Source organism: Coregonus lavaretus, assembly GCF_964263955.1.
Source record: "Coregonus lavaretus genome assembly, chromosome: 27".
Taxonomy (NCBI): domain Eukaryota; kingdom Metazoa; phylum Chordata; class Actinopteri; order Salmoniformes; family Salmonidae; genus Coregonus; species Coregonus lavaretus.
The window spans coordinates 26,472,862-26,498,590 of NC_140014.1; the positions used below are offsets into that span (position 1 = coordinate 26,472,862).

General features: G+C 42.2%; 1 protein-coding gene across 2 annotated transcripts in view; it reads left to right on the forward strand.

The window, feature by feature from the left end:
- Positions 1-788: 788 nt before the first annotated feature.
- The window catches only part of LOC311102297 (gamma-aminobutyric acid receptor subunit beta-1-like), a gene marked incomplete at both ends in the record, with an annotated part of 57,326 nt that continues 32,385 nt past the window's right edge, over positions 789-25,729 (forward strand). Inside the window, 4 exons of one of the 2 annotated variants that reach the window (XM_084143597.1) lie at positions 789-868; positions 975-1,066; positions 1,205-1,272; positions 20,654-20,874. In XM_084143597.1, the coding sequence (XP_083999723.1) occupies positions 789-868; positions 975-1,066; positions 1,205-1,272; positions 20,654-20,874 (461 nt within the window). Of the gene's footprint in view, positions 869-974; positions 1,067-1,204; positions 1,273-20,653; positions 20,875-25,729 lie in introns of those variants that run through there. The other variant, XM_084143598.1, reaches the window with a different exon arrangement.

Genomic DNA, 25,729 nt, shown 5'->3' on the forward strand with positions numbered 1-25,729 from the left:
TCTAGCACATGGTGACCAGATAAACTGCATTTGATTTGGCAAATTAGCCAGAAGTCTGTCAATATCATCTCTAGAAATAGCAGAACATGTATTCTTATTCATTCTGTGGCATATAGCACGTCATGCTGCTGCAAGGGCCATTGCAGACCCTATAGCGTATTTTATGTCCTTCTCTCATTAATTATTGGTGCGTTGCGATTTTTAATGCGTCTTCTGGGTTTTTAACTAATTATTAACTTGTGCTCTAGCCCGTAACGCGTGGCGAATGGAATCCGCTGCGAGGGAGCTCAGCGTCCAGGTACACCTCAGAAAATGCGCAGCTCCTCAGACGTGTTTGTGTTGCACAATGCCCCATATAGCGCTGACTAAAGGTGAACGGAGAGCCGCGTTCAATGCTTATTCTTTTAAGATCTTCAGCCGCACAACACAGGGAGACCTGCTTGACGCAAATCTGGTCCGGACACCGCTGTGTCTTCTGAAATGCTCGAATTAGCCAAAGGAGATTGGATCTGCCTAGCATATTGATACGGTTCAGCTACTGCATGCATCCCGGCAACGTCTTCTTGCGCAATCATCGACACCTCGGGTGAAACGCGAATAGCCTACCCATTTTATTTCAAAGTCACCGAATTTTCTACGAAATAGCGTGTTTTTTGTGCAAATATAGTTTTGATGTTGGTAAAAAGACGCGCATGCGTTGGTCTTGGAATAATTGGGCAGCCTGTGACTTAAGTAGGTAGCATTCCTGAAATCTTCGCTCTAAGTCATCTCTCTGATCAAAGTTAGTGATGTGCACGGCTTTGGACCGCGGACGCTGGGGGATTTTTTGTATTTTCCTCATGGTCGCCATGGTCTGCGGCGCTCAAAGGTGAGATCCAACGGGTGTGATGTCTTGTTTCTGCCTGTCTTGCCTGTCCCTTTGCAGTTTAAAAAAAACTAAGCTTCTGAATCAATACCATATATTTTCCCTTTAGCGCCAACGAGCCTAGCAACATGTCATTTGTGAAAGCTACCGTCGACAAACTGCTAAAGGGGTATGACATTCGTCTGAGGCCTGATTTTGGAGGTAAATACCTTTTTTTGTGGTGAAGTATACCCAATGTTGGCTAATAACTAATAACACGTCGCATGCAGATTCATTTGTCGCGTCAGCGAGATGTCTGATTAAAAAGCCCCTGATACCTGTTTTACATGCGATTTAAAGGTGCCCCTGTGGACGTTGGCATGAGCATAGATATCGCCAGTATCGACATGGTTTCGGAAGTCAACATGGTAAGTAGCCTACCCAATGTTTTTTTTTTTGCAAGGGAGATGTGCCTCGTGCAACACATGTTAGTGTGAGAACACAGACCACGTGATTACCGCTTGGGTAATTTTCTGCGTATTTGCGTGTTTCATGCCACTGTCCTCTAGATGTAGTGATAAATCCTTGTATTTTTGTCTTTGCCCTTGTTTGGCTACTAGTATAACGTTTTTCCGTTGACCAAAATGGTTCGTTGCATTTCAGCACCAAGGAGAGCTACTGCAATGTGTGAAATCCATCGTATGCATAAACTTCCCTGTAGTGTCAAAACCACATGCGTGTACCTACATAATTGTGAGGTCTTACATATATACATTACGAGCTCTGATACAGGATGAATTGATGAAGAGGAGACTAAAACATAGTGCTTGTGTGCATATTTGCTGGTTTGGCCTCAATGCAGTAATTACATAACGTTGTCAGTGACTCAACAAGGAGGCCCAGAAAAGCCAAATTGTGATTCTGAATGTGGGCACTTAGTGTGTGCATATGAGCATTGTCATGGTGCCAGTGATATATACAAATTAATGTATGATTGGTTCAACTTGTCTTAAAAAATAATAACAGCAGGCATGACTATAAAGTGTGTGTGTGTGTGTGTGTGGCGTGTATGTACTGTATGTGCATGTGTGGCAAGGGAGAAAATATTTTGTTCTGCTCAGCTTCCAAGCAAACACTGAGTGTTTATGGAATGTTGGGTAGTTCAATGTTTTCACAATGCTACAGAAAACTGCAGTCTTTACAGTCATATTGCTCTGGGAGCTTTGGCATGTCTGCAACAATGTTCTGGGAATGTCATGGGACTGTTTTAAAGTTGCTCTGTGTGTCTTAAAACTGCTGGAAAATTGGATAGAGTGATGTTCTAAGAAAATGTTTTGGAAATGTTGGATGGTGTGTGGCTGAGTGTTTTGTATAAATGTAAAAATGAGCAGGCATGTTCATAAAACCAAACCATGTTTCAGTGTGTAAGGCAGCTATAGCTAAAGGATAGCAGATACGAAACATCTATTTACAACTAGAAATAATGTTACAACAATAAGGTGTATTGCAACTGCTATAGCAACACATTTACAAGTCCCCTCCACATAACACACATATACACTAACACAAACAAACACACACACACACGGAGTGGCCAGACGGAAGCCACTCCTCAGTAAAAGGCACATGACAGCCCACTTGGAGTTTGCCAAAAGGCACCTAAAGAATAGGCGAAACTCCCCAAATACACGTGTGCCAAGCTTGTAGCGTCGTACCCAAGAAGACTTGAGGCTGTAATCGCTGCCAAAGGTGCTTCAACAAAGTACTGAGTAAAGGGTCTGAATACTTATCTAAATGTGATATTTCTGCTGTTAAAAAAATAAAAAATGTCTAAAACAAATTTTACACCTGTTTATGCTTTGTCACAATGGTGTATTGTGTGTAGGCAGTAACAAAACAAAATGTTGAAAAAGTGAAGGGGTCTGAATACTTTCCAAATGCACTGTATATTAGAGTGACGCTATACACACTGGAAATCATGTGTTGGTAGCACTTTATAATAACTCCACATAATAAAGTATTTATAATAGATTAGTAAATAGTTTATTTATCATTTGTTAATCATTACTCCCAAATTTGTAAATGTTAGTAACCTAGTTATTCACACATTTATAAACAACCTTTAAATAATTGAATAATGATTCATAAGATCATTCATAAGACGTTTAATATAGGTCCTTGTGAACCATTTACTAATCATAAATTAAATATGTTTATGTATGGACTCATCTAAAGTGTGGGCTATTCATACTTTATAAATACTTTATAAATGTTTTGAGTGACCAGTGTAATTTCTCACAAAAAGATGGACATGCCATTGGTAGACGTTCCAGAAGTACCTGATGCTCCTTAAGGTCTCAAAATGGCCCCTAGAACATATCAATGGTAAAAGAATAAGCACACAACACAGGACATTTATCCCAAAACAGTCACACTGTTGTAATAGTGTGATGTGTAACTTCAGACACACTATACTGAGTAAAATAAAATGTTTAGCCCAAAAATGCTAACATAAATGTTTCTTGGCAGTGACTTTTCTACCAAAACCAAAGTGTGGATTGCAGTCACTCCTTAGAGCATTCTAATCTCGGTTAACCCAGAACTAAAATCTTGCATAATTTGGTCAGCTGCATGATTAAATTCTGGGTCCATACGTGATAGAAATTGGGTGTTCCGGTTTGCGATCCTGGTACGTCGAAATAATCAGGTACGCAAACCCAAACACCGGAACTACTGCTGCTCGTTATCCTACGCATTCCATCCAGTCGCAACAGATTAATCGGTTTACACGAGAGATTAAGAGCAGTCCATAGACTGCTTACAAGGTAAGGAAACAAATATCTGAATACATTATTTCGTGGATCTAGCCCATTAAGTTTATAGAGTTACTACCTTTAAAGGTCCAGTCAAGGTGCCGCTAAACAAAGCTATGTGTGAAAATACATGTAACATTTCTAGACAAGGGAGTCATAACCATCAGTCTGCAAATCATAACTGTAGGAAACTCTGGTTAGCCAAAAACACTACAATAACTCATGTGAAAAGGTTAAACATTTGTCCAATGTTCGTCATTGGTAGGGTCCCGAATAGTCTCATCTCTATAGTTCTTTCAAACACACAAATGGTATTCTTTATGCTATTTGTCTCATGACTCCTGCGTGCATTGTTGACCATGACCTTGCTTGTTTACCCGCCCGTGGGACAGACTGTTTGTTCCCACACTCTGACTCACTATTGGTTACACGGTCTCTTGGACTCCCATCCTATTCTAACCACCTCTCGCCGGCTTTGTATTCATGTTACCTGATGAAATTGCTGTACAATATGATCTTGTTGCCATCTGATACACATTAAAATGTCATAAAAAATGTCAAAGGTCCTAAATTATGTCACCATTGCCCTTGATTCTAAGCAATGTTGTGCTGCTATTTTTATTGACTTGGCCAAAGCTTTTGATACGGTAGACCATTCCATCCTTGTCGGCCGGCTAAGGAGTATTGGTGTCTCTGAGGGGTCTTTGGCCTGGTTTGCTAACTACCTCTCTCAAAGAGTGCAGTGTATAAAGTCAAAGCATCTGCTATCTCAGTCACTGCCTGTCACCAAGGGAATACCCCAGGGCTCGATCCTAGGCCCCACGCTCTTCTCAATTTACATCAACAATATAGCTCAGGCAGTAGGAAGCTCTCTCATCCATTTATATGCAGATGATACAGTCTTATACTCAGCTGGCCCCTCCCCGGATTTTGTGTTAAACGCTCTACAACAAGCTTTCTCTGCCCTTAACCTTGTTCTGAACACCTCCAAAACAAAGGTAATGTTGTTTGGTAAGAAGAATGCCCATCTCCCCACCGGTGTGATTACTACCTCTGAGGGTTTAGAGCTTGAGGTAGTCACCTCATACAAGTACTTGGGAGTATGGCTAGACAGTACACTGTCTTTCTCTCAGCACATATCAAAGCTGCAGGCTAAGGTTAAATCTAGACTTGGTTTCCTCTATCGTAATCACTCCTCTTTCACCCCAGCTGCCAAACTAACCCTGATTCAGATGACCATCTACCCATGCTAGATTACGGAGACGTAATTTATAGATTGGCAGGTAAGGGTGCTCTCGAGCGGCTAGATGTTCTTTACCATTCGGCCATCAGATTTGCCACCAATGCTCCGTATAAGACACATCACTGCACTCTATACTCCTCTGTAAACTGGTCATCTCTGTATACCCGTCGCAAGACCCACTGGTTGATGCTTATTTACAAAACACTCTTAGGCCTCACTCCCCCCTATCTGAGATACCTACTGCAGCCCTCATCCTCCACATACAATACCCGTTCTGCCAGTCACATTCTGTTAAAGGTCCCCAAAGCACACACATCCCTGGGTCGGTCCTCTCTCCATCTCTTCACTCAAAGACTCAATCATGGACACTCTTACTGACAATTGTGGCTGCTTCGCGTGATGTATTGTTGTCTCTACCTTCTTGCCCTCTGTGCTGTTGTCTGTGCCCAATAATGTTTGTACCATGTCTTGTGCTGCTACCATGTTGTGCTGCTGCCATGTTGTGTTGCTACCATGTTGTTTTCATGTTGGGTTGCTACCTTGCTGTGTTGTTGTGTGTTGCTGCCATGCTATGTTGTTGTCTTAGGTCTCTCTTTATGTAGTGTTGTGTTGTCTCTCTTTATGTAGTGTTGTGTTGTCTCTCTGGTTGTGATGTGTGTTTGGTCCTATACTTATTTATATATTTGTAATCCCAGCCCCCGTCCCCGCAGGAGGCCTTTTGCCTTTTGGTAGGCCGTCATTGTAAATAAGAATTTGATCTTAACTGACTTGACTAGTTAAATAAAGGTTAAATTAAAACATTAAAAAACATTAAAAATGTTCTCTCAAACACCCATAATGAAGCAGGTTTTTGATTGGTGAACCTTTTTAGTAGAATAATGATAATTCCAAAGTAATAGATGTAATAACATAGTAATATATCTGTCATGGATCATTATATCTGGTTTCAACACCATTGATGAACAACAGACTATTTGCACTTTGACATACGAAATGATTATAACTTAGTATCTGTTTTTCCGGTCATTCAACTGGCTATTGAGTATCAATGACATTGCCTTCATACATTCCACATTTGTATATTTTTTCTCATTTCTAACATTTTTGGTTGTCTAAAAGCCATTCATCCAAAGAAATGGGTCCCGTTACTGAGCAGCCTACTACTGAGTTATTTGTGACATCCGATAGTAGAGGGCCTGCAGTAGCTTTCCACAGGTGAGTTGCCCTTCTGAAATTGCCTTTTATTCTTGGGTTGTAAAAGGCTTCATTAAATTATAAATTGTAAGTCACAAGCTTGCACCTGAACAAAGCCTTTTACATGATTTACATTCATAGCATTCATACATAAGTCATTTCCACATGATATACTGAATTTGTCAAGTAAATGTAGACAGTTTGTGGAGTCAATGATGTGCTATGAATTGTTTATTAGGTTGGATTCCTACTGACAATATCTCCTCTGGGAAAATGGAAGGTGCTGCTTTCTCTGAGCCGGTCCCAGAGGAATTCTGATTGGAAAGCCTAACAGCCTGGACGGGTCATTGATTGTGCCTCTGTGGCCTCTTCCCGGTTTAGCATTTTAATGTGTATGAGACTGGGAGGCTGGAAGGGGTTTTATGCTCTGTCTGATAGAGACATTTGGCACTGGCTCTCCTTGAGAAAGGCCACACTGAAACGTTGGTCATACTGGTCACGATATAAATATCCATCCATAAATTGATTATATACTATAGTATGCCTATTGCTATTTCAATGCATGTACTTCACACCCTGCTTCAGCAACATCACTGTCACCCAGTAGACTTTTGGGGGTAAGCACTGTAGTCTTGGCCAGGTCATTACAATCTTTCCTGGTAAATAAAGGTTGTGAATAAATACCTGACTTCCACTCGACTACCACACTGTAGCATATTTGAACACACACTTACCCCACCAGAGATGCCACCAGGGGTCTTTTCACAGTCCCCAAATCCAGAGCAAATTCAAGAAAGTGTACAGTATAATATAGAGACATTATTGCATGGAACTCCCTTCCATCTCATATTTCTCAAATGAACAGAAAACCTGGTTTCAAAAAACAGATAAAGCAACACCTCATGGCACAAGGCCTCTCCCCTATTTGACCAGGTCCCAGTTTCTTTATAATGTACTGTAATGTTTGGGTGTAACCTTTTCAGCGTTTGATGCTTGAAGGATAGAAACAGTTTTTTTTTTGTAGTTATGAAAATTGACGTCGCTCAGTCATAGAGGATGTCCCTCTTAATGAAACTCTCCTTTTCTCCCACTTTTGTCAAATTCTCTGCAGACTTCACACCCCATTAGCTTTTTGTTAAAGCTCCTCAGCTAAAGCCGCTTGACTATCCCTGACGGACGCCAACGTGCTTCAATGGTATAACCTCAAGTTAAATACATTTGTGATAGATTAGCAAAGGAAACATTTAGAGGAGCAAGACACAGCTGACTAAGATGATGATTTTATTCAAATAGCTCTTTGGAAAGACTCCATTTTGAACTAGAAATTATATTCCTTAGAAAATGAGATCCGCAAATGCAAGTGAGCCAATTAACAGCCAAGTAATGTTACTGATAAAAGTATATAGTATGTGAGCTAATCATGGTTTGGAAGAGCAGTTTATACAGTGAGGGAAAAAAGTATTTGATCCCCTGCTGATTTTGTATGTTTGCCCACTGACAAAGAAATGATCAGTCTATAATTTTAATGGTAGGTTTATTTGAACAGTGAGAGACAGAATAACAAAAAAAAAATCCAGAAAAAACACATGTCAAAAATGTTATAAATTGATTTGCATTTTAATGAGGGAAATAAGTATTTGACCCCTCTGCAAAACATGACTTAGTACTTGGTGGCAAAACCCTTGTTGGCAATCACAGAGGTCAGACGTTTCTTGTAGTTGGCCACCAGGTTTGCACACATCTCAGGAGGGATTTTGTCCCACTCCTCTTTGCAGACATTAAGGTTTCGAGGCTGACGTTTGGCAACTCGAACCTTCAGCTCCCTCCACAGATTTTCTATGGGATTAAGGTCTGGAGACTGGCTAGGCCACTCCAGGACCTTAATGTGCTTCTTCTTGAGCCACTCCTTTGTTGCCTTGGCCTTGTGTTTTGGGTCATTGTCATGCTGGAATACCCATCCACGACCTGTTTTCAATGCCCTGGCTGAGGGAAGGAGGTTCTCACCCAAGATTTGACGGTACATGGCCCCGTCCATCGTCCCTTTGATGCGGTGAAGTTGTCCTGTCCCCTTAGCAGAGAAACACCCCCAAAGCATAATGTTTCCACCTCCATGTTTGACGGTGGGGATGGTGTTCTTGGGGTTATAGGCAGCATTCCTCCTCCTCCAAACACGGCGAGTTGAGTTGATGCCAAAGAGCTCCATTTTGGTCTCATCTGACCACAACACTTTCAACCAGTTCTCCTCTGAATCATTCAGATGTTCATTGGCAAACTTCAGACGGGCCTGTATATGTGCTTTCTTGAGCAGGGGGACCTTGCGGGCGCTGCAGGATTTTAGTCCTTCACGGCGTAGTGTGTTACCAATTGTTTTCTTGGTGACTATGGTCCCAGCTGCCTTGAGATCATTGACAAGATCCTCCCGTGTAGTTCTGGGCTGATTCCTCACCGTTCTGATGATCATTGCAACTCCACGAGGTGAGATCTTGCATGGAGCCCCAGGCCGAGGGAGATTGACAGTTCTTTTGTGTTTCTTTCATTTGCAAATAATCGCACCAACTGTTGTCACCTTCTCACCAAGCTGCTTGGTGATGGTCTTGTAGCCCATTCCAGCCTTGTGTAGGTCTACAATCTTGTCCCTGACGTCCTTGGAGAGCTCTTTGGTCTTTGCCATGGTGGAGAGTTTGGAATCTAAATGATTGATTGCTTCTGTGGACAGGTGTATTTTATACAGGTAACAAGCTGAGATTAGGAGCACTCCCTTTAAGAGTATGCTCCTAATCTCAGCTCGTTACCTGTATAAAAGACACCTGGGAGCCAGAAATCTTTCTGATTGAGAGGGTGTCAAATACTTATTTCCCTCATTAAAATGCAAATCAATTTATAACATTTTTGACATACGTTTTTCTGGATTGTTTTGATATTATTCTGTCTCTCACTGTTCAAATAAACATACCATTAAAATTATAGACTGATCATGTCTTTGTCAGTAGGCAAACGTACAAAATCAGCAGGGGATCAAATACTTTTTTCCCTCACTGTACATGCAATAAAATATGTTGGGACATCATTACGAGAGTAAATGTGTTGATTTTATTTATTATTATTATAAGGTCGATTGGCTGCTTACTATCTAACCCTAGAAAGTTGAATGCTCAGCATGTGTACTGTATGTAAGAAAATGGGCCAGAATGCATCACAAGTGCCGAATACGAACTAAAACAGAAAATAGATATCTACACATCCATCTTAAAAGCACCCAGCCTTGCCTACATAGACTAGCTAAGTGCAAACGACTTGTTATGTTAGCGTTGAGTTCAGATACTCTGTTGATGCCAACAGTGGTACTGTATTATTTTCTTATAATGATAGTATTGTTTGTTTGCTACAGTGAGATTCTTCTGAGAGTTAATGCTAGCCTAAGCATGACAATTCCAGGCAAAAACATATTTTTTATTGTATTCTTACCAAATATCACAGAGGGGAGTTTCTGATACCCTTACTTCTTCAACAAATCATACAACCTTGCTATGACATTGAAATTCGTCCGAAAGGCAGGCTGGGCTGTATGCTGAGTTAGCGCCCGAACATGGTAATACCAAAAGGATTATACAAGGATATTTCAGGTCAGTGTCTTACTGCTCTCACTCTTACCGACCTTAGTAATCAGACATGCTGTGCTGTCAAAGGCAACTGGACGACACTGATGTGACATGAGCTGTAGGAGGTTTGCTGTGAGGTCACAAGGGTCAGACTCATATTCTTCCTCTCCCTGAGTTGAGTGGTTGGCTGTGGCAATATTTCTGCCTGAGCGACCTTGGACATTCATTGAAAAAGGGCTGCTGCATGTGTTCAGGTCTTGGATTGCCTACATTGTTGAATGTCGTCAGGATGTCACACTGCCTACATGACAGTGGTGCTTCCCCATGGGGCAGTGTACTACAGTAGTAGTAATAGTCGAGGCTGCAGGATTTCTGTTCAGTCAAGAATTAGTATTTCAAGAGATTTAAAGGAGTATTTGATTAAGTTAGCATGTGTTGGAGACTTGAAATAACGGCCTGTGAAGGATGTGATCAAGGGAGAGGTGAGCGGTCTTGTTTTCAGACGATTTGATAGTCTGATTTCTGCAGTATTGTAGCAGCAGAGAGATTTGAGCACTCTTTGCTCTACTTAAGACTTTAAGACTTAGTATTGGGCTGAAATAGCAGGTCATTCTCTCCTTGTGGCTGGTGTGAGATACTGTAATGTATTAGTCCTGGTCTCTTTATCTTTCTGTCTCTCTCCCTTCCTCTTCCCTGCTCTCTCTCTACTCTCTCTCCTTGTCTCTCACACCAACTCCCTTTCCTTTTTCTCTTGGGGTTTTCTTCCTTAAACTGTACATGCTCAGATTTTTCATATTGCGTACTATACCTAGATTTGAGTGGTTTGTTTGTTGGACATGTGAAGGCCTCGCTTTTACAAGCTTGAGTGATGACAAGTAAAAGTGGTGTTTGTTAGCAATGTGCGAAAGCTGTTTTGTTATCATGGCAACCACAGTGGAATTGCTTTGACTTTGTCTCACAGTCCATATCATTTCAGATATTTTGAAAGCGGCATCTCCGTTTCTCAAGTTTAGAGCGGTAGGAGTGCTGCCGCATTCGCACGGTTAGTACAGACATGACTCTCATAAAGTGACGGCCACACTCAACATACTGTAGAAGAGACCCAGGCCCATGGAAGCCCACTTGTGCCAAACTCAATCAACAGCACAGGTAGGCAGGCAATAATCGCTTTATTGGGTTGTTAACGAAAATGCAGGTACCCTAGCTCTTGTCAACATGTGTCCTATGTTGCATTGGTTAGCTAACAATGTGATTATACTGTGTGAGAACTCCTCATAGGCCTAGTTGTTAGTATGAGGAAGCTTACGAACCCTCACTACTCCTCCTGTCATGGCACCTTATGTATCTCCACAGCAGCTCCTGTATTGAGCACCTTATGAAGCCCTCATAGCGGCTTGTGGTCAGGAGTTATTGATCTGTTTGGGAGATTGATGTGTCCGCCGCCTCCTTAGGATGAGGATTTATGTGATGCTCTGCCGATAGCACTTCATCTCACCAGTGAGAAAGATCAAGGTGTCACGGGTGGGTTCTCAGTTGAAACAACTTCATCTTAACTCAAAATCCGTTGCCCATGCTGCGCCATGATCAGGGGTCCAAGCACTGAGGACGCAGGAGCCCACCTGGATTTGATTGAAAGTTGTATTTTATTTTCCCCCTGGAAAAGAGCAACCAAGGCACTGCACAGTGTGGGTGCAGAGGTTTGAGTCCCACTGCCCCCCCCAAATTTACTTCAATAGATCCTATGGCGATTTTCCTATAGTCTCTGGTACACCATTTACTGTATATTACTGCAGTAACCACAGTATGAGAGAGTCATGGGGTGTCTGGTTGGGTCCTTGTACTCTATAGATTTGATCTCTCAGATGAAAACAGCAAGAAAGTAGGGAGTCACCGGCACTATAGACTGAGATGATGACACAGACATTGTCTGTTTGTCATATTAAAGTTGGGGGGCTCATTGATAGGTATTTACATTTTAGTCATTTAGCAGACACTCTTATCCAGAGCAACTTACAGTTAGTGAGTGCATACATTTTCATACTGGCCCCCCGTGGGAATCGAACCCACAACCCTGGCGTTGCGAATGCCATGCTCTACCAGCTGAGCTACACGGGGCTACAGAGTAATATGTGACATTTCCCCAATGCAAGACAGACTGCTGCAGTGGAACTGCTCTCTTTTTTTGTGCTTTCTCACCATTCATGCCTGGAAATAATGCAGAAGACGAGAGATGAGACGAGACGTTCTTGTGCTAAGAGCTCTGTGAGATTAATTTAAAGCAAGTAACTTCATTTTATTTAACCCCTTGGTGAGCCTGAAGCAGAGCAGATGGGTGAATGCTGCATTTAATCTAATCTGTCACTTCGGTTCTGTCTGTACTGTCCTGTCCTGTCTTGCACTGTACTCTACTGTACTGTACTGTCCTGTCTTGCACTGTACTCTACTGTACTGTACTGTACTGTACTGTCCTGTCTTGCACTGTACTCTACTGTACTGTACTGTACTGTCCTGTCTTGCACTGTACTCTACTGTACTGTACTGTACTGTCCTGTCTTGCACTGTACTGTACTGTACTGTACTGTACTATCCTGTCTTGCACTGTACTCTACTCTACTGTACTGTACTGTACTGTACTGTCCTGTCTTGCACTGTACTGTACTGTACTGTCCTGTCTTGCACTGTACTCTACTGTACTGTACTGTACTGTACTGTCCTGTCTTGCACTGTACTCTACTGTACTGTACTGTACTGTCCTGTCTTGCACTGTACTCTACTGTACTGTACTGTACTGTCCTGTCTTGCACTGTACTGTACTGTACTGTACTGTACTATCCTGTCTTGCACTGTACTCTACTCTACTGTACTGTACTGTACTGTACTGTCCTGTCTTGCACTGTACTGTACTGTACTGTCCTGTCTTGCACTGTACTGTACTGTACTGTCCTGTCTTGCACTGTACTCTACTGTACTGTACTGTCCTGTCTTGTACTGTACTGATACAGTACTGTACTGATACAGTACCATACCGTGCTGTCTATCTGTAGTACAGTACACTGGGCCTTTTTATAAAGCAGTACGAGTGCATCCTTTTTACCATCTTGTTCTGCAGAAGTGGCCTATGAATTCACAGAATATTAGTGTGAAGGAACTTTGGGGGCGTCTTGCTGCTTATTTGTAAGCCTTTTTAGTCAACCAATGCATGTTAGAAAGCACTTGTGTTTGGTAGCAAGTGAGAAAATGAGAGATCTAGCATTTCATCACACATAGAGGACACACTGAGCCTGTTAACAGCTAGACTTGACCACCGTTCTAGTGTAATTCCATACCCAAGTAAGACCCATTAGACTGGAGGTTAATGGTTCCCCATCTGATTAGATGTCAAGAGGCATTTCCTATAAGGAACATCACAGGCACTGCCCAGTCAGTGGGAGCGTGGGATAAAATATGAGGCTGCCGACAGTGCGGCACGACAGAGGGCACTCAGGGTTAATGTTTAATGGAATCATTCTCCCCTGGCCCAAGCCTCTCAGGATATCTGGAAGATAGAAAGTCACGAGAGGAAGAAAGTCTGAGAAAGGCTTTTTCTTTTTCTGCTCTCTTCACCACCAAGAGAATCTCGATGATAGTTTTATTGAATTGTCACTGTTTTACCTGTGTATGACTTCATGTGGAGGTGTTGGCATGGAAACAAGGGGAGAGATGAGACTAGAGGAGGTTATTGGATTAGGGGACAGGAAGAGGTGGGTGGGGGGGGGGGGGGGGGGTGTTCAAAAGCTGTGTACATCCCTGAGTTCGGGTTAAATTCATTTGAGTTCCAGTAGACTCCATGTCCAATTTATTTAGTCAATTGATTGAAATGTCAATGAATTTGACACCATCTCTGGTATGCATACATATAAATTCCCTGCAATGCCTGTCTGTTTGTACATTCTATTACGGACACAGTCTTATCCAAGGACTTATAACACAGGCTTCAGTCCACTCAAACTGCAATGTAGTCAGTCGCCTGCAGTAACACATGGTGACAAAATCTGATAAGTTCTTAGTTATATTGTGCACCCAAGTTGCACTCATGTCTCGATAGGACATAGACATTACTAAAATCTTGATCAATAACTAATTGGCAGTAAATGTATGAAAATAAGGCCTAGATTCAATCAGATCAAGTATTTACCTGGCGATAGCCGACACCCGCATAGCTGATGTTTTGGCGGTGTAGGCTATATAGAAATAATGATGCTCAAATTGAAAATCATTAAACAAAAAAATGAGGATTTCTATCATCCTAATGGAGGTGTAGATTACATCTCACATTCCAGTGTTCGAACTTGTAAACAAGGCTGCATGGAATTTATCTTAATGCGACTCCATGCAGCCAATGGCAATGTGCACTTTAGGTAAACGCCAGGAGCTTGTGGATTTGAAAGCTCAAATGCAGTTCCACCTCTGACACCGCCAAAACGACTGCTATGCCGATGTCGGCTAAAGCGGATCTGATTGAATAGAGCCCTTCGTCTTGGACCTTGAAACATAATAACACAGAACATTATACAGGTTTTTAACTGCAAGCAGAGCTAACATTTTTCTGTTACACTAAGCAGGTTGGAGATTCCTCTGACTTGTGAGAACCATTTGGTGTGATCTTCAAATTTGATTGAAAGATGAGTCTTGGGTTGTGTACTTGACTTTTCTTCATTGGCACGTCCGACAGCAGAAGGAGCTGCAGAGACCTTTGTCAAAAACTTTCCTCAGTGGGACTGAATTGCATATCATGTCTGTTTTTGTCAGGGATCCAACCCCGTTTGGATAGAGTGTCAGCCAAGATGGAGGAATTCCTACATCGGAATCCTCTTATGTCATCTAAATATATCACATGCAAGAGCTCAACAATGGGACAGTTAGACAGCAAATCGTTACCAAATTATAGCAGGAATAGTCCTATGCAACATTTCCACACAAGACACAGGGAACGATCAGAAGAGTATACTATTGATAGAGAAGAATAGATGAATAGATGCAGATGTGTGTAGTCTTTTGAGGGAGCTACACACCATAGTGGAATTTGGTGTTTGTGTGTGTTTGCTTACTTGCGTGTGTGTGTGCGTCCAAGCAATGCACGGATGAGAACACTGCAATGATGCCCAGCAAAAGCTGAAGCAAGTCTGCTCTCATGCAATGAACACCATTCATCCAATGAATATCTGCAGATCCAACTTTCTTTCATCATGATTCCCAAAAGCTGCAGAAGTTTTGACAGTAACTAGGCTGGGAGGGAGGACTGCGCCACCATCTCTACCCCTCTCCTCCCACCCTCTCTCCCTCTCCCTCTATCCTGTGATGTATTACAGTCTGCACCCGTAGATGGGCATGGATTGGGAGGAATTAGGTCACGAAGAAGCACACTGCAGAGGGGATAGCGCGGTGCCGACGTGCGTAGGAGAGAGCCCATGGTGTCGTCCGTGGTTCGGTGAAATATGGAGAGGAGTAGAGGCGCACTCACTTAAGGACTGCCAATCATACATCAACAAAGGAAATGGGAGTGAGAGGAAACATGCCAAGGGCATCGCCTGCCCCTGTTTCTCTTCCTGTGTGAGTGTGTGTGAGAGGAAGTCTGTGTGCAGTGCAGCAGCGGACGCTCTGCTTTAGCGCACTCATATGCATAACGGTATTCCACTCACGTTTAAGACTTTCTGCTGTGGAAACGCTGAGGTGACAGAGTGATGATGGGAAAGCGGGCGTCTAGGGGAACAGCTGTTTCTAATAATAGACTCCAAGGAACGTGTTCATCCCCAATGAGCGACAGAGCTGCAACGCCCCCCTTCCTCTCCTCCTCTCTCCTCCGTTTCTCTGTTCCCAGCCTTATGAGGCAGCAGTTTCACTTAAAGCTATGTCATCCCAGGTTTATGTTGCTCACTAACAGTTCCTGTGGATTTCTAATTCCCCTATCTGTTATTTATTGGTTTGCACGTAGGCTACAGTAAGAGGCTTGTAGCTGTACTTTATGTAAGATTACCTGTATTATGATGGTGATAGAGCCCACAGCGAGCCTTATAAATCTATCATGTTTTTTATTCAGGTTGCAGGTTCTATACGGTCATTCATTTGCAAATCAACTGTATGTTATGTTAATGTTTTATTTCTTGCTCATATCTTAAAGCCCAGTGCAGTTTTGTATCCTATTGTACAACAGCTGATGAAACTAACACTATAAATGTGTGAAAAATGTGATCAGTGTTATTTCCTGATAGTTGCTGGATGAAAATACAATCTACACAGGACCTTCTCATCAGCAGTTTTTGCATGGGTGGAGTTTCGGCTTCCCTGGTGACATCACCAGGCGTTAAGTTAGTAAATAGACCAATAGCAAAGAGAGTTCCAAACTTATTTTCAATAACAGCTAGTTTTCAGTTTTCCCCTCCTCACTCAACCACTCCCAGACGGTCTTGATAAGTAGTTTTTTGCTTAAAAGCTATTTCTGTTACTTTTTGACAATTTTAATGGAAAACTGTTACAGTAAAGTACTTAATTGATACCCATAAATGATTTGATACTGATATAAAAACGGCTGCATTGGGCCTTTAATCGTGCACATTTGAGTAAGATAGCCTGTATTTAATTTATTATATGGTTATATGGACTGAGAGGACCACCTCAATTGAAGGATGGTTCCATCTCCTGGGTAATAGTGAAAGTAATTACTGTAACATCTGCATTCTAGAAGCAGTTCTCTGACACCTGGTGGAGGGTTGACAGGTACAGATCTCTTGGCCCTGATCATACACATCAATCTCATATTGCATTCATCATATTGTCTCTTTCAACTGTCTGAAGAAACTATTTTTAATGACCAGTGCAGTCTAAGGCCAAGCAGTAGGCATGCTTTAAAGCAGACACATTATTTAGTGTGTTCGCATTGTAAAACATTTAGTTTGTCCATGAATAACCAACAAATTGTTCCTTCATCTGTGAATAAGAAAATAAAATGTGAATATGTAACTCCAATAAGCTTTTTTCCCAGAAAGTTTATTTCCCTGAAGCATGTTCTGAAATGCCTATATAAGCATCTTTGCAAACTGCAACGAATGCTGGAAAGCTTGAACGCTGTGAGTGGAATCTTAACTGCAGCTTTGCAACCCAGATTAGATTGATAGAAACCCGAGTGATGCAACTCTCCCCTGCCAGCCCTCAGAGAATGTTACCAGCAGTTAAGTGAAGCATTTTGAAGTGCTTTTCATCAAAATGCCTGCAAGACTTTTTGGATGGCTGATATAAATGAACTCCATTCATTGTTTATCCTTTGTTTTTGGTTGGCCTTGTTCCTGCTGTCCCGTCAACCGCAAGTCTTCAGATTGGGAAAAGATGCCGCAGTGCTGTCACTAAGATCAAACCGCAGCAGCAGCTCAAAAAGAGCCAAATTTAAAGACGGGCCCAGAACAGAGCCCTGGGGAACACCTCACTTGACCTTCGATAAAAGATCTAAAGAGAGAGCTAAATGAACATAGATAAAGTATTCAAGCCTGCCAGATTAAAGTGTTACTATTATTTTCTTCAAAGGCAATGGCATTTAATGTATACTGTATATAACAAAGAACTTTGAAATGAGACATGGGGATTAAAATGTACCGTCATGTTAGTTTTCTCTTCTCTTTCCCACAGTATCTTTTACTTTTTGTTCCTCTCTATATGTTACTCCCTCTGGAATTTCACACTGGTGCAAATGCTGGGTAAATCTGGCACACCATTTTTTATATCAACGCAGTACCAAATTACAACAAACACAGTTAAGGTCTTTCTCATTAAGCTGTTTTGCTGTTGCTGGCACGTCATTTTCTCAACGACCTTGAGTGATCTTGAGGACCTTGTGCACCTTGGCAACCGTCTCTGTCGCCTAATGATCAGTTCTGTTATTGTTATTCCACACCCTCCTCTCCCTCTCTCACACTGTGATACACACCACTCGATATGCAAGGAAGGTTACCCTTTGATATCGGACAGTGTGTTTATGGCAGAGCCAAAATGTTAGCCCTTCACGTTGCACCTCAGGTTTATTGACACATCATCCTTCTTCTCTCTCATCGGTAACTTTCCACTGACTTATCCAAACTAGCTCGAAACCTGACTGAACGTTCAAACTTAGCCATTGATAGTCACAACAATAGCTCATGACGGCATTAAGCATGATGCCCGTGCATGTAGCTGTTATAAAGCCTTCATGCATCCCTCAAGTATAAATGTAAACCGAGAGAACAACAGAACAGAGTAAACAGGTGAAAGAGGCAAAGGTTCAAAGTGAAGTCGGATTGACGTTTGGGGTGCTGACACAAGGGTAGAGAGAAAGGGGAGAGTTTGAGGGCAGGACTGGATGGATGGCGTGACAGGAGTGACCGTGGAGCAGGTGATGGAGGTAAAGGACTGTAGCTGCTCAGCCTCTCCAAGGAGCAGAGGAGCCAAGTGCAGCGAGCGAGAGTCGACTGTTTGCTGCGCTTAATAAGAACTGACGTTACACAACATAATCCACCTCAGCAGTATGTGGCCTTATTGCAGAGTCTGTGGTTGCCATTTTTAAAAAGAAGGTGCACACTGTGTGAGAGACTGCAGTGCAACCCCGACTGACAGCAGAGACTCAGTCTGGAGCATTGGTAACACACTCACACATACACATTTAGTCATACTCTTAAGCCAAACACTCATGCAGGTAGTCACACACATACACACACAGACAACCCAATCAGACAACACACAGACAAAGGACATACAGTGCATTCAGAAAGTATTCAGACCCCTTGACTTTTTACACATTTTGTTACGTTACAGCCTTATTTTAAAATTGGGGTTTTCTTTTAAATCTACACACAATATCCCATAATAACAAAGCGAAAACAGGTTTGTAGAAATTTTTGCAAATGTATTAAAATTAAAAAACAGAAATACCTTATTTACATAAGTATTCAGACCCTTTGCTATGAGACTCGAAATTGAGCTCAGGTGCATCCTGTTTCCATTGATCATCCTTGAGATGTTTCTACAACTTGATTGGAGTCCACCTGTGGTAAATTCAATTGATTGGACATGATTTGGAAAGGCACACACCTGTCTATATAAGGTCCAACAGTTGACAGTGCATGTCAGAGCAAAAACCAAGGCAAGAGGTCAAAGGAATTGTCCGTAGAGCAGGATTGTGTCGAGGCACAGATCTGGGGAAGGGTACCAAAAAATGTCTGCAACATTGAAGGACCCCAAGAATACAGTGGCCTCCATCATTCTTAAATGGAAGACGTTTGGAACCACCAAGACTCTTCCTAGAGCTGGCTGCCCGGCCAAACTTAGCAATCGGGGGAGAAGGGCCTTGGTCAGGGAGGTTACCAAGAACCCGATGGTCACTCTGACAGAGCTCCAGAGTTCCTCTGTGGAGATGGGAGAACCTTCCAGAAGGACAACCATCTCTGCAGCACTCCACCAATCATGCCTTTATGGTAGAGTGGCCAGACGGAAACAACTCTTAAGTAAAAGGCACATGACAGTCTGCTTGGAGTGCCAAAAGGCACCTAAAGGACTCTCAGACCATGAGAAACAAGATTGTCTGGTCTGATGAAACCAAGATTGAACTCTTTGGCCTAAATGCCAAGCGTCACGTCTGGAAGAAACCTGGCACCATCCCTACGGTGAAGCATGGTGGTGGCAGCATCATGTTGTGGGGATGTTTTTCAGCAGCAGGGACTGGGAGACTAGTCAGGATTGAGGGAAAGATGAACGGAGCAAAGTACAGAGAGATCCTTGATGAAAACCTGCTCCAGAGCGCTCAGGACCTCAGACTGGGGCGAACAGCACAAAAACCCTAAGCACACAGCCAAGACAAAGCAGGAGTGGCTTCGGGACAAGTCTCTGAATGTCCTTGAGTGGCCCATCCAGAGCCCGAACTTGAACCCGATCGAACATCTCAGGAGAGACCTGAAAATAGCTGTGAAGCGACGTTCCTCATCCAACCTGACAGAGCTTGAGAGAATCTAAAGAGAAGAATGGGAGAAACTCCCCAAATACTGGTGTGCCAAGCTTGTAGAGTCATACCCAAGAAGACTCTATTTAATCGCTGCCAAAGGTGCTTCAACAAAGTACTGAGTAAAGGGTCTGAATACTTATGTAAATGAATATTTTCGTTTTTTATTTTTAATACATTTGCCAAAATTTCAAAAAACCTGTTTTTACTTTGTCATTATGGGGTATTGTGTGTGGATTGATGAGGGAAAAAAACAATTTAATCATTTTTAGAATAAGGCTGTAACGTAACAAAAAAAAAGTGAAGGGGTCTTAATACTTTCCGAATGCACTGTATACAGTGTTGTAACGATGTGCAAATAGTTAAAGTACAAAAGGGAAAATAAATAAACATAAATATGGGTTGTATTTACAATGGTGTTTGTTTTTCACTGGTTGCCCTTTTCTTTTGGCAACAGGTCACAAATATTGCTGCTGTGATTGCACACTGTGGTATTTCATACAATAGATATGGGAGTTTATCAAAATTGGATTTGTTTTTTAATTCTTTGTGGGTCTGTGTAATCTGAGGGAAACATGTGTCTCTAATATGGTCATACATTTGGCAGGAGGTTAGGAAGTGCAGCTCAGTTTCCACCTTATTTTGTGGGCAGTGTACACATAGCCTGTTTCTAAAAACCAGTTTTTGCTTTGTCATTATGGGGTTATTGTGTGTAGATTGATGAGGGGAAAAAACAATTTAATCAATTTTAGAATAAGGTTGTAACGTAACAAAATGTGGAAAAAGTCAAGGGGTCTGAATACTTTCTGTATGCACTGTACACACCCACAGAGTGCCACAGCCAATAGGCACATTGTGAACACTCCAACAACAGAGAGCCAATCCCTCCCACAAACACTATACACCAAGTACTTTCCTATTGTGTGCCTAATCATCCCACCCCTTCCTCTTCTTCCACCCCCCTAGGATTACACCATCACCATGTACTTCCAGCAGTCCTGGAGGGACAAGCGCTTGTCCTACACAGGGATTCCCCTCAACCTGACACTGGACAACAGGGTGGCCGACTCGCTCTGGGTCCCTGACACCTACTTCATCAACGATAAGAAGTCCTTTGTGCACGGGGTCACAGTGAAGAACAGAATGATCCGACTCCATCCTGACGGAACTGTGCTCTACGGCCTCAGGTGAGTGTATCAGCATTATGTGTTCTTGGGCTCCTGTGTCAGCGTTTTTGTTTCAGGTGTGTGTGTCTTTGTCTTAGTGTCTGTATGTGACGGGTGGCTGGTTGAAAAACATGCAACCGTAGCTCTTACACATCATCTCTTAGTGTGTGGGTGCTGCAACTCTACTGCAAAAACATAGGCAAGGAAACCCTCCATTCCTCAAAGCCCTCTCAAACAGCCATTGCGCTTTCTCCTCTGCCTCTGAGAGGAAGACCCAGGTGGTGAATTATTTATGGAGCCGTGCTCCCCTGCAGTCCGGAGCACAGCAGCAGCGTAGCCTCGTACACTACATGCTCCCCTACATGCTTCCCTCCTCGCCTCTGCAGTGCTGAGTCGTGCTGAAGCCAGCCGCGCCGGGCTAACGAAGGGAACTGAAGGGCAGCCACTGTCAATAATGCAGTGGAGATCAGAGGGATTCAGCGCTTTGGTGGAGGGGAATGATGACTTGACAGTTTTTCTAGTTAGATATCCTTTTTTTGAGCTACGAGGCAGAACTGTAGGGTTGGTAGGGAAGATCCAAAACATGTTTATTACTTCAGTTGGGTGGCATATCTTGTAATCATGCCTGTGCTGAAGATGGATGTGGATGTGTCAAACCTGCTCTTTTTAGGGGGTTTGTTCTAGCCAAAAGGTGTAGTTTGTTTGGGAAGGCATTATTGGTGTTGTTTTGTTTTCGTTATCCAGCAGTACCCCGGACCATCAGGGTTGGATTAAAGTAATCCTGCTCTAGCCAATCACTGACATTAATTGATCAATTAAGTGCGAGGGAGAAAGGAAAACCAGCGGACACTGAGGCCCTCGAGGACAGGAGTTAGTCACCCTCTGCCATAGTTAATTAACTGGCTGAGTTAAAGGCTAGCTGGTAGTTCTGGGAGATAACATCTGTGTCGAAGATCCAGGCAAGATGACATCACCACAATAATCTGACTCAGATCACCACAATAATCACGGCGGAAGCTAATGACAACCAGGCAATCAAGCCCATTAGCTACGTTAGCATGAGTTGTTGTGACTGCACTCGATGTCTAGATTAGGGCAGTTTGTGTGGTTCATATCTTTCTGAGGGCACTGCAGTGTTTTCTTCACATCCATGTGACTTGTTAGGTTAATTAGGGCTGAGGGGGAGTCGTGCGTGTGGTTAACCTGGTGTGGTGGTGGAAAAGATGGTCTTAGATGTATAATTTGATTAAGTATTGGTTTAGGCTACATACATATTGGCTGTGCCCATTATAAATCTGAGGGGTTATTTTTGGTGTATAGGTGTAGTGTCTGTAGTATCATTTGGTGGCAAGGCAAATTTAAGACCATTTGTTGTTGTTTCAGTTGACACCAAAGGATTTGGTTTTGTGTATCAGGTGGCTGAACAGCATGCTCCTGATTGTTTACTGGCATGAACATGTATGCCAATAAAAACAAGGTAACATTTAGGACCGGATTCAAAGCTGCCATAGCAATGTTTATGCAACCGCTTTGTTTTCACATTGAATTCCAATTCACCCCATGAATGGACTGAATTCAAATTCAATACACACCATCTCTGTCTATAGGCAAACACTCAACTCACCTTCAGCCTTCCTTAGTCCTTTGAAGGGCACATTTAAAGGTAGACTCAGCAACATGACATCATCCTACACAGCAGGACAGATTGCCACTATTGGCTCTTCCCAGTTTGGGCATGCACTCATACTGGTAGTCTTGGCAGATTTATATTCTGTTGTTGTTGACGTCTGTAAGCAGGAAGTAGCCCCGCTGTGTATGATGACGTCTTATTGCTGAGTGTACCTTTAACAAATCCTTTTAATTGACATTTCAAGCTAGCCTACTGTAGAAAACCACATTAGCTTGGTTTGAGTTGAGTTGTCTGCCTGTTGGGTGAGCAGCAGTGGCCTGGGTGCTGGCTGGCACGGGCCTGTGGAGAGATTCATTAGCGATAGCCATGCCTCTCAGGAGGATCAGGTGATTCACCCTGCTGGCGCCGGCAGCTCCAGTCTGCCCCATCCATACGCTGCTCTCCCCAGGAGCACTACCAGGAAAACCTGCTCCGCTCGCCTCTCATATTATCTCCAGTCCACATCTATTTTGTCTCTCTAAAGGTAAATGGTGCCCAGTGCATCCAGTTATCCAGTGGTACTGGACTGAAGTGTAGATCCCGTGTTGGTACCAGTTTAGAGTTACAGTAACTAATAATGTTTCAGCATCAGAGTTCTCCCCATGACCCTGACCACTGCCATAATACTTTTGTTTGTAAACAATAAACAATATATCTTTGGTATGGCTCTGTCATTTCCTAAGACACTTTATACGTAAATATCCTAAGCCATGACTGTCATTTTCTTTGACGTGTAGTCATGTAATGCTAGGATATTATGGACCATGACTACATAATTTCTATGACACATTGTCGAGCATTACACATATTTTTTATTTTTTACTTTGTTTTTACAGCATTTTCTTTTGTTGTTAAATGTATATTCTACACACATTTTACATACATAGCACTTTTTATTTATATATATTTTTTAGAGTAGTTACATAGGAAGAGTAAAGTAATTTCATGTTTTGATATACATTACATCTAGATAGATAGTACTTATACATTATAAATCGTGTTTTCAGTCACAACTATTATAGAACATTTTAAACCCACCCCTCAGCTACGCTCAGTCCATCCCACCTATCTCGGTAAACCGCCCTCTTGTGATTTTCATGTACCGTATTTTTTTCAACTGTGCTGTATATGGTTTTCCAAATCTCCCAACAGTGCTATTTAGGGTACATTTTAAATAAATGTTGTGAATTTTCAGTAATTCCTGAACCTGTGACCAGAAAGAAGCTACAGTTGAAGTCGGAAGTTTACATACACCTTAGCCAAATACATTTGTAACTCAGTTTTTCACAATTCCTGACATTTAATCCTAGTACAAATTCCCTGTCTTAGGTCAGTTAGGATCACCACTTTATTTTAAGAATGTGAAATGTCAGAATAATTGTAGAGAGAATGATTTATTTCAGCTTTTATTATTTCATCACATTCCCAGTGGGTCAGAAGTTTACATACACTAAATTAGTATTTGGTAGCATTGCCTTTAAATTGTTTAACTTAGGTCAAACGTTTCGGGTAGCCTTCCACAAGCTTCCCACAATAAGTTGGGTGAATTTAGGCCCATTACTCTTGACAGAGCTGGTGTAACTGAGTCAGGTTTGTAGGCCTCCTTGCTCGCACACGCTTTTTCAGTTCTGCCCACACATTTTCTATAGGCTTGAGGTCAGGGCTTTGTGATGGCCACTCCAATACCTTGACTTTGTTGTTCTTAAGCCATTTTGCCACAACTTTGGAAGTATGCTTGGGGTCATTGTCCATTTGGAAGACCCATTTGCGACCAAGCTTTAACTTCCTGACTGATGTCTTGAGATGTTGCTTCAATATATCCACATAATCTTCCTTCCTCATGATGCCATCTATTTTGTGAAGTGCACCAGTCCCTCCTGCAGCAAAGCACACCCACAGCATGATGCTGCCACCCCCGTGCTTCACCGTTGGGATGGTGTTCTTCGGCTTGCAAGCCTACCCCCTTTTTCCTCCAAACATAACGATGGTCATTATGGCCAAACAGTTCTATTTTTGTTTCATCAGACCAGAGGACATTTCTCCAAAAAGTACGATCTTTGTCCCCATGTGCAGCTGCAAACCGTAGTCTGGCTTTTTTATGCCGGTTTTGGAGCAGTGGCTTCTTCCTTGCTGAGCGACCTTTCAGGTTATGTTGATATTGGACTCGTTTTACTGTGGATATAGATACTTTTGTACCTGTTTCCTCCAGCATCTTCACAATGTCCTTTGCTGTTGTTCTGGGATTGATTTGTACTTTTCGCACCAAAGTACGTTCATCTCTAGGAGACAGAACGCGTCTCCTTCCTGAGTGGTATGATGGCTGTGTGGTCCCATGGTGTTTATAGTTGCGTACTATTGTTTGTACAGATGAACGTGGTACCTTCAGGCGTTTGGAAATTGCTCCCAAGGATGAACCAGACTTGTTGAGGTCTACAATTTTTTTTCTGAGGTCTTGGCTGATTTCTTTTGATTTTCCCATGATGTCAAGCAAAGAGGCACTGAGTTTGAAGGTAGGCCTTGAAATACATCCACAGGTACACCTCCAATTGACTCAAATAATGTAAATTAGTCTATCAGAAGCTTCTAAAGCCATGACATCATTTTCTGGAATTTTCCAAGCTGTTTAAAGGCACAGTCAACTTAGTGTATGTAAACTTCTGACCCACTGGAATTGTGATACAGTGAATTATAAATTAAATAATCTGTCTGTAAACAATTGCTGGAAAAATTACTTGTGTCATGCACAAAGTACATGTCCTATCTGACTTGCCAAAACTATAGTTTGTTAACAAGACATTTGTGGAGTGGTTGAAAAACTGGTTTTAATGACTCCAACCTAAGTGTATGTAAACTTCCGACTTCAAGGGAAAAAACCTAAATAAGTGATCTATTGATTCTTCTTCGTAGCAAAATCTGCAGTGCTGAGATGGTTGTACAGTGGGGAAAAAAAGTATTTAGTCAGCCACCAATTGTGCAAGTTCTCCCACTTAAAAAGATGAGAGAGGCCTGTAATTTTCACCATAGGTACACGTCAACTATGACAGACAAAATGAGATTTTTTTCCAGAAAATCACATTGTAGGATTTTTAATGAATTTATTTGCAAATTATGGTGGAAAATAAGTATTTGGTCAATAACAAAAGTTTCTCAATACTTTGTTATATACCCTTTGTTGGCAATGACACAGGTCAAACGTTTTCTGTAAGT